The sequence below is a fragment of the Myotis yumanensis genome, unplaced genomic scaffold, assembly GCF_028538775.1.
Source record: "Myotis yumanensis isolate MYYU_CA2020_CCGP unplaced genomic scaffold, mMyoYum1.0.hap1 SCAF_16, whole genome shotgun sequence".
Taxonomy (NCBI): Eukaryota; Metazoa; Chordata; class Mammalia; order Chiroptera; family Vespertilionidae; genus Myotis; species Myotis yumanensis.
Genome location: NW_027223767.1, coordinates 18,406,597 through 18,416,264, shown reverse-complemented (window position 1 = coordinate 18,416,264; position 9,668 = coordinate 18,406,597). Strand labels below are relative to the sequence as shown.

At 59.3% G+C, this 9,668-nt stretch overlaps 1 protein-coding gene across 1 annotated transcript in view; it reads right to left on the bottom strand.

Moving 5' to 3' along the window:
- Positions 1 to 5,091: 5,091 nt before the first annotated feature.
- Positions 5,092 to 9,668, bottom strand: part of RTN4RL1 (reticulon 4 receptor like 1) — a 69,334-nt gene continuing 64,757 nt past the window's right edge. Inside the window, exon 2 of the mRNA XM_070395616.1 lies at positions 5,092 to 8,171. Within this exon, the coding sequence (XP_070251717.1) occupies positions 6,865 to 8,171 (1,307 nt within the window). The 3' untranslated portion in view covers positions 5,092 to 6,864. The remainder of the gene's footprint in view (positions 8,172 to 9,668) is intronic.

The window sequence follows — 9,668 nt, the reverse complement described above, 5'->3', positions numbered from 1 at the left end:
ACCCCCTTGGACACCCTGTGGCCCGGAGCTTAGGGGAGAATGACACTGTGGCTTCACTGGGTCTGGAGGCGCATGCCCCAGGGGCCGTGCCAGGGGGTTAAGGGCTGGAGGTCTCTTGGAGCCTCCCCGTTGCTGGGAGCTGGACAAACCCTGTCAGGGTCAAGGCTCAGAGGGAAACGCTGAGGCCCAGGCTCAGACAGGAATGTGCCCCTCCTCACCCACAGGGACTGGGTCACCCGTGTGTGGGGAGGGCAGGACTTCCCTCTCCCTGGGGGAGGCGGGGTATCTGTGTGACAGAGCCCCTGTCCCTCTCCTGACCTCGCCTTTGTGGTCAAATCAAAGGGCTGAGCTTGGCTGGCAGGTAAGCTGCTCGAGGAGAGACATGTGCTCACCATGGCATTCAGGGCCTGCCAGGGCCTTGCCCATGACGGGCGGACTGCGTCTGGGGGCTGCGTGAATGCCCCACACTCACACATGAGGGACAGGACACAGCTCCCGAGAGACGTGTGTGTGCATGTGTGCAAAGTGGCTCTCGCTCCTCATTGCACCCTCCTGCCTGTCTGCGTCTCTCCCTGCCTCTGTCGCTGGCTGCGTGACTGCCCGCCCAGGGGGGCTGCGCCTCCTCTCTGAGCGGCACTGTATGGGTGCCTTCTTCGGGGTCTCACCCGGGCTCCCCCTTGCCCTTGCCGCTCTTTCTCTGCGGGTGTGCCTGCCTGGCCCCTCATCACTGAGAAAGGCCTGGGTGACTGGGCGGTGAGCAGCCACCTGGATTTCTCAATCTCCAGTCAGCTGCCCTTCCTCAGGCACCATGTCTTGTCCCTGAACTCTGTGTGTGCATGCACACATGTGCATGCGTGTGTGTGCGTGTGTGTGCGTGTGTGCGTATGTGTGCATGTGAGTGTGCGTGTGTGTGCGTGTGTATGTGCGTGTGCGTGCGTGTGTGTATGTGCAGGGGAGATGGAGCCGGCTGCCTCAGAGGCCTCCCACCTGCGTAGGTCCTGAGCACTTGCATTTCCTTCTTCCTTAGAGCCTGTCCCCTGGGAAATGGCACTTACAGAGATTGAGGAGTTTAATACATCTCTCGCTTCCTCTCTCTGCTCTGAGGCCCTGAGCGGGGGCAGCAGGAGCTGCTGCTGGCAGCCCCCACCCGGCCCCAGATGCCTGGGTGAAAGCAAGAGGGGGTGGCGGGGAGCCTCAGCCCATTCGGACACACCGTGACCCCCGAGCCTTGCGCCTTCCGCAGCAGCGGTGTCAAATTCTGCCCTTCGGGCGTTTGGGCAGCCATTAGTGTGCTCGCCGCCCGCCACAGGGAACCGGCAACAAAAGGCACAGCCTCCCCCCATCCCCTCCTGGTGCTCAGACACTAGCGGCTCTAATGAGAAATGAGAGCTGAGGGGAGAGAGGTGGGGGGCAGGCCGCATCTGTGCGGGCGGTGGCGGATCTCGGAGGCTGGCCTTTGGAGGTCAGGGGCCTCGTGGACCAGCCCACTGAAATGCCACTTGAATTTGCCACTGCTCCCTGCACAGGGCCTCTCCGTCCGCACTCCCCCCTCATTGCTCTTGAAGGGGACATGTCAGCGCGGCCCTGTAGCTGCTCTTTTCTTCTCTTTCTTCCCCGGGGCTTCCTCAGTCCCTTCACCCGGTGCACTTTTTAGAGCCATAACTACCCCAGTCCAGCCTTCTTCAAAAAGACAAGCGGAGACAGCCCGAGTGAGAGAGAGCAGGTGGGCGTGCATCGCTCCGAGCCTCCCCTGGCCCCGGCTTCCTGACTGCGCTGTGAGTTATTTAGCCAACAATAGGTGCTTGTGAATATATATTTTAAGAGCGTGTATTTATTAACAGCCTGCAAAGGGGGAGGCTAGGAGATATAGATCGAAAGCGCAATGAGTTAAAAGGGACAACTTGAGGAGCAGAAAGAGATGTTGAGCATAGAATTGTAAAGGACATTTTAATGCACAATCGAAGGTTCTTGAGATATTTTCCAAGTAGACAGGAGGTAAAAGAAAATCGGCCCATTACGAGTTGAGAGTGGGGTGTTGGTGACAGGGGGAGGGAGCAATGGCTGCCGGGCTCCACTCCTACAGGAGGAAGGTGAGGCCAGAGAGCCAGGTGGGGAGCGGAACCAGAAGGCGGGTGCTCACAGCCAGGTCAGGAGGCCTCACAGTAGAGTTGGCCAGGACCCCGGACACTCGCCCCTGGTCATCAGAGAATGTGCACAGAGAAAGGCTGGCCTCCTCTAGGCCAGCGTTGAGTAGGAACTTGAGGAGCTGGGTCCCAGAGGTGGGGACAACCTGGGGTGGTGGGGACAGTACCAGGAAGGATTTGCTGGGAGCTCTGAGGCCCTGAGGTCCCAGCCGGCTCCAGAGAGCCTGCCCCCAACAAACGCTCTCTCTGATGCAGGGCCCGCAGCTCGTCCTCCAAGAAGTCTTCCTGCCCTCCTGCCCCCTGAAGCCTGCCAACAGGCCTTCTGGAGCCCCATGTGCCGTGGTGGCAGAGTGCTGAGTGATTAGTTAGGTGATGAGTAAACATTTGCTAAATGGGCTTCCTGGCTCCCTGGTAATGAACAACCCTAGCAGGAGAGAAAAGGGGGGAGACGCAGTTTGGGAGGCTCGGGGATAGTCAGCCAGAGTGGGCTGACATTAAAGGTGGCCCAGGGGTGTCTGGGCAGCTGTGCTTGGAAGCAGGGAGAGGGCTGAGGGCTGAGGGCTGAGCCCTCTGAGGAGGGGAAGGAGGGAGCTCGGGACGAGCTGGTGTGGGACACTTCCGGAGCTTGGAAGCAGCAGGTGTCTGGGGATGGGACTCGGGCCCAGGCAGGTTTCCAGGGAGCGCTCCGGCTTGCTGGCATGAGGAAAGGATCTGGCTGAGCAGAAGAGGCAAGTTGCAATGATGAAACTCACTGTTGAGGAACATTGGCAAGCATGGCATTGGTGGGAACCCTGTGCTTGACGAGGGAGTGGGGTGTGGGGTAGGAAAGAGGACCTCAAGTGGAGGGACACACCTCCACTTCCAGAGTAGAGTCCAAGTCCCTCTGTCGGCTCCCCAGGCCTCCCCCTTGTCAGACCCGCCTCCTGCACCTCCCCAAACAGCATTCTCCGTCCTCCACTTACAGCTCTTGGCTGATACCCCAAATGCGGTGCTATTGCATGGCTCCAGCCCTCTGCCCACATTCTTCTCTGGCCACCTCAACCTCTAAGAGCCATAGAGTGTCACCTCTTCCTGGAAGCCCTCCCTGAATGCTCCCGCCCCAGGTGAGTTCCTCACTGCAGGGAGTGGAGTGGGGAGGCACTAACAGAGGCAGCAATCCCACGTTGGTTGCACCAATCCCGTACTTGTTTCCACATTTAGGCTCTGAGCTCCTTGAAGGAGAGCCATGTATTCTCAGTTTTAGGCCCCCAGAGCAGTTTTAATACCAATGGCTGGCACACATAGGCCCTTGATCAGCACTTGTTGAATGAAGAGGAGGGAGCCAGCAGAGCTCTGGGGTCATGGGAGGAGCTCGTGTAGAGAGACTCAGACCACCAGTGGCCACCCAGCCCCTCCTGCAGATCACCCCTTAGAGTGGAGGGCTGTGTGGCTGGGGGGGAGAGGGGGAGGAGATGGCTTTATCCCAGGGCCTAGGGCAAGTGCTGAGTGAAGATGGCTGAAGGGTTGGCCCCACAGGAACCAAGGTGTGCCCTCGGCCACTGGGAGGAGGACAGAATTCCAGAGGCAGGAATCCACACCTGCCTGCCCTGAACCACCCAGGAGGGGTGCTGGGTCCGGCGAATACAGGGGCCTCCCCTTAGCCCTTGATGTGTCCACTTGCTCTGATGTTGTGGGCAATGGTGCTGTAACTGGGTAGTATGGAACCTGCCGAGTGACCATGATGTCATCCACAGTGGAACTGCTTTCATTCCTTCTACCTGTTAGAGGAAGCCGCTAACCGTACACCTGGCGTCCTGGGCCCCCTTGCCTTGCCTCTAATAACCGTCGGCAACCAGAGACCGCGCTGTGCTTGACAGAAGCGGATCAGTTATAGAACATTAGCATTTCTCATTCTGACATTTCACTTCCATATTACAGGGACTTACTCAGTCTTTTTAAAAAAATTTAATAAAGTACTCGGACTCTTGATTTTCCCACTGAGGGCTTTGCTATCTAAAGTTGGAAATGAAATCAACAACCCAACAACATCCTTGGGTGCTAAGGGACAGCCAAGCTTTGGCACAGGCCTGGATCAGCGCAGCAGGCCATCGGGAGCAACCCCAGGCCAAAGGCAATTTGTTCTGCCCTTGGTGGTGTCCCTTTAGTGCCCTTTCCAGCCGTGTACGGAAGAGGACTGATCCAGACTTGAAAGCACAGCCCTGCCCTGGCCAGTGCGGCTCAGCTGACTGGAGGGTCGTCCCATACATCAAAAGGTTGCTGAAAGGTTGCCAGTTCGAATCCCGGTCAGGACACATACCTAGGTTGTGGGTTCAATCCCCAGTGGGGATGCATATGGGAGGCAACCATTTGATGTTTCTCTCATACATCTCTTTCTCACACCCCCCCCCCCCCCACTTCCCTCTCTTTAAAATCAGTAACACATATCCTTGAGTGAGGATTTTAAAAACGAACAAACACAGCCCTCCTCCCTCTACCTGAGATCGCTCTCACTGCTGTCTGGCGTGGCCCCTGGACTCCTGGAAATCCCTCTGGGCCCCAGGAACTGGCAGCCCCTTTCCAGCCACCCCCCACCCCCCTAAGAATCAATAGCTCAGCTTCTGTGGGTGAGACCCTTGGGAACAGGCCGGGAAGGAGCCAGCTAGCCTGCTCCGGGGAAAGCCACAGAGATAGTGTAGCCAGAGCATGGGAAGTGAGTCATGTTCTGTGCGGGCAAGAAAAGAACCATGGAACGAAGAACAAGTGTGTGTGTGTGTGTGTGTGTGTACACGCATGTGCCCATGCACCCCAGTGAGTCAGCGTGCCCCTGCCCCATACAGCTCCTCCCGCCAACAAACATGCTGTGTCTCAGAGCAGTGCCCAGCCAGGCTCGCCCACCCCAAAAGCTTGGGAGCTGTACCCCTTCAGGAATGCGGGGTTAGGAAATGAGAAACAGGGTTCTTGTCCAAGAGAAAAGTGTTTTATTATTATTTTTCTCTCCTAGTTGGATTTAGTGTTTCTTGCTCCTCATACACATCCTCTCTGGTGGGGACTTCAGGTTTGTGCAAGGCCCAAAGGAGATTGTGCCCACCCAGGCCCCAGCCAGCAAGCAGCATGGCCGACCTTGATTGGAGCCCCCGTCCCCTGCCTGGGCTGGCCCGCTTTATTCCCTGCAAGTCCCCGCTCCTGACTCCTGAGTCTGGCTCCCTGACCTCTGCCCATCTCCCCGCATCTTCAGAAGGACCAGTAGGGACAGGGCCTCCATAGCGCAGAAGTGCCTGAGATGGTTCTGGAAATGCCCTCGCTGTTCTCCTTCTGCTAAGGCCACCGGGTCCTTTCCGTCCTGTCATCCTACACAGGGTCCTTGCTGCGACCCCATCAAAGAGCCTCAATTCAGCAGCTGAGCTGGAGGCCTGGGCTCATGTTCAGAGTCTCCCTGGCCTGTCCAGACCATCACTGGCCAAACGCTGGGCTGATGACACTGCCCAGCCTATTGAACTAACACTGCTTCACCCAATGGCCTAAGGAACCCAGAGCTCCTTGCTTTCCCTCCTCCATGCAGCCTGTCCCCAGGACCGGGCTCCCTGATGTCCAACAAGCTGCTTCTCACATCTCACCTGGACGCCAACAGTTACTATGGTGGGGGTGATGGTGCTCCGGGCGGCAGATGGACTTGTGCTGCATATAAAAACAAGGTGATGCTCTAAATATCTAAGAATATTGGTCCCCTGAAGTGATTCTTGCCGCCTCCTCTTCTCGCTGACCCTCCCCAGTGACCATTTGCCCGTGCCCCTGGCAAGCCCAGGTGACATGAGGACTGCTGTTGAAGGTTGGGATTCTAGACAAAAATCCTACAACTCTTTGCTTGCTAGAAATCACCAATACAATTCTCAGTTCAGCAGATATAGTTTTCCATATAGTTTATAAACATGATAAGACATAGAGTTTGGTAAGGGTGTGGGGCAGGGACCTGTGTCTTTGTGTGTATGTGTATATATATATATATATATGTAGAGTGTGTGTGTATATATATATAAGTGGACGTAGTTATAAAACTGCACCTCCTGTGAGAACCTCATTGCACGGGATGAAGTTCTGAATTTCAGCCTCTGATGATCTTTTCCTTTGGTAACTGGTTCTTGGAGCCCAGGGTCTGGGCTGGGTGGACCAGGGTTGCCTGAGACATCAGGAATGAGAGGTGTCACCCCAGGGAAGGGACGGAAGGTGGCACACTGTTAGATTCAGGGCAGGTTGACTAAGTGGCCTCAGGCAAAAGCCAAAATGACACCCGATCATGCGCTCCCAGTCGGCCGGTCAACCCGGCCTCTTGGGTGACCATCATCTGTTCCTCTGAGTCCCGCCTCCTCCAGAAAGGGCAGGGGCCCTTCAGACCTCTCCAAATGGCCAGGATTCCACAGAGCTCAGCTCCCGCGGGGCACTGTCCCATGGCTGCTAGTGAAGGGTGCTCTCTGCGCCTTAACCGCCTTGCTGGATGGATGCTGTCCTGGCTGCTCTGGGGGGGCTGGCTGGGGCAGCCGGGGCAGCTGGGTGAGGCGTGCTAATCCCCTCCTGCTTGGGGCTGTACACGTTGGGTTTATAATCCGCCAGGCAGGACCCAGACGGCAGCCAAAGCCTTCCTCAGACTCTGCCTCAAACCCAGCAGACCCTCCACTTGTAAAAAAAGAAAAGAAACTCTGTTTCTTGGTGGACACGTGGCAGTGCTGGGTGCTGTGCCCTTGGGTCCTCAGCGGAGAGTGGCCGCCAGCCCCAGTATCCAGGCCAGGATGGAGGCCCCCAGAGAGCTGCTGGAGGAGGCCTGCTGCACCCCGCTGGGGGCACGGATGGGGGTCCTGCGGGCACACTTGCCCTTCCTCTTGGGCCGCGCGGTGGGCATGCTGTCAAAGCTGAACTTGTGCTGGTAGTCGGGGGCGTAGTCCTGCTGCTCGAGCGCCTGCTTCCCGGCGCCCACCTTGGAGACCTGGTTGCGATTCCTGTGGCTGGTGCAGTTCTTGCCTGGCTTCCGAGAGCCGTGCGGGTGGCTCTTGTCCCGGGCGGGGCCGCGGGCCGGGTGGTGCTCCTTGCGCGCGGCCCTGTCGGTGGTGGTGAGCGTGTGAGACTTGATCTGGTGGGGGGAGGCCGGCCCGCTGCAGTTCCGGAAGTCCTCGGCGCTCAGCAGCTTCAGGTCCCGGCCCTGCCGCAGCTCCGGGGACGCGCAGGGGACGGCGGAGCTGGAGCCGCGGAACCTGCGCAGCCATTCCCACAGGGAGCGCGCGCGGCACCCGCAGTCCCAGGCGTTGCCGTTGAGGCGGAGGAACTCCAGGGCCCCCAGCGGGGCCAGGCAGTCGCCCTGCAGCTCGGAGAGGCTGTTGTTGAAGAGGAAGAGGGTGGTGAGCCGGCGGAGGTCGTGGAACGCCCGGGGGTGCACCCACTGCAGCTGGTTCTCGTGCAGCAGCAGCCGGTCCAGGTTCACCAGCCCCCGGAAGGTGTCCCGGCCCAGGCTGCTCAGCCTGTTGCCGTGGAGAAACAGGTGGCTCAGGTTGACCAGGTCCACGAAGATGTCGTCCTGCAGGTACTCGAGGTGGTTGTCCTGCAGGTAGAGGTACTGCAGGCTGTGCAGGCCGCCGAAGAGGCGGGCGGGCAGGGCGCCCAGCCCGCACTTGTAGAGGTAGAGGGCGTGGAGCCTCCCCAGGCCCTGGAAGGTCTCGGGCGCCAGCGTCCGCAGCTGCCGGTTGTCGCCGAGGTCCAGCTCCTCCAAGTGCACGAAGCCCTCGAAGGTGCGGGGGTCGATGAAGGTGATGTTGTTGGAGTAGATCCACAGGGTGACCATGGCGGGGCTGAAGTGGCCCTGCCGCAGGACGGTGATGCGGTTGTTCTGCAGGAAGATGCGCTCGCTGTCCTCCGGGATGCCCTCGGGGATGGCGGCGAAGTTGTGCGCCTGGCAGCTGACCGTCATGGGCGCCGGGTAGCACACGCAGTCCCGCGGGCAGCCGCCGCCCAGGGGCAGCTCGCCGGCCAGCAGCAGCAGCAGCAGCAGCAGCTCCGCACAGCACCCTGGGGGGAGAGAGCACAGCAGGTCAGGGGCTGCCCGGGAGGCGGGCGGCAGACGGGGTCGGGGAGGGGAGGACTGGACGGCACGTGACGCTCCTTGGCGGCTGGGGCTCCGTCTCGTCTGCTTCTCGATAACTTGTCTGGGATGGTGGCCCCCCTGAGGGCCTGGCTCCTGATGGGAGGAAGGCAGGGGTCAGGCCCAAGCCAGCCCCCATCTGGGGCTAGATACTGCTCCCCGCGCCCTGGCACCCCACCTCTACTGGGGTTCTCTCCCCAGCCTGGGCTGTGAGATAAGCTTGGGATGTGAATGGAGGCTCTGATTCCCACACCTTCTCCCTAGCCCCGCCCCTAAACCCTAGCCCCGCCCCAACACCCCAGCCCCGCCCCACTTCCCCAGGTTGTCAGCCCTTGGGGTGGGGGTCACACCGCAGCCAGCCTCCAGGTCCTGCCACTTCCTCACTGCTACCTGTGTGAACACACAGTGGGGCAGACTCCTGTCCCTTCGAAGCAAAGATATCACATGGAGTTCTGAGGAGTCTATTTAAATTATTTCCCCAAACAAGCAAAGCGTGCATGCATGACACCAAAGTTGATTTCAGATGTCTCACTTACAGGGCCTCCCACATCCTCAAATAAGTGACACCCCTCACTTCTAAATAGTAACAGTTGTCCCTCGCCCACTGAGGGACACTGAGAGGCACTGAGAGGACACAGGTGTGCAAAGGCCTGGGGGAGGGACCAGGGCTGGCAGGGCTCTGGGGCCCATGAAGCTCCCAGACAGAGGCGGCCGCCATTCAAGCCCACGCCTGGCTCCGCCCTTCCCCACCTCACTCTCGCTCCCAGGCTGTGGTTGTAAACCAAGCCATGCCTCGAGACTGTCCGGAGTGTTTTCTCTGTAGCTTCCCTCTAATTGGGCATTAATTAGGCATTCGTTAATGGATCCTTAAAATAATTTATTTTCGGATGCGTCCAGCCTGTGGTCGGATAATAGCCCAAGCTCATTATCGGAGCAGCCTCATTATGGACGGCAGTCATTACTTGCCTTTTTCCAGGGTGGCAGCTACCCCTGGCAGCCCGGCAGGCGCGCCGGTGTTGGGGGGACCGGCTCCAGGCTCCTCACTGCCCGGGTTGGCCTCCTGCCCTCCCCTTCCAGCTTGGCCAGCCCGGCCTCTCAGGAGAGCTGGGGGCCTGGGGCAGCTCTGCCGGTTCTTCCTGCTGCTAGCTACGCCCGGAGTGTGCAGAACGAGAGAACCAACCCTCCCAGCCACTGTCCGGCAGGTCCTGCCCCCATCCTCCTGCTGGCCACCCAGCCGGCTCCCAGGCCTGCCTCCGCCCCCACTGCCTGCCCAGGCTCAGGCAGGCCTCTCCACCACTGCCACCCCTCATTTCCGGCAGAAATGGCGTCGTAAATAAGTGACAGCTCCCAGCTGCTGGGAGTTATGGTCTCCCAGAGAGTGGCAGCTGCTTCCCGTCCCCCTGTAATCACCCGGCTTCGACCTA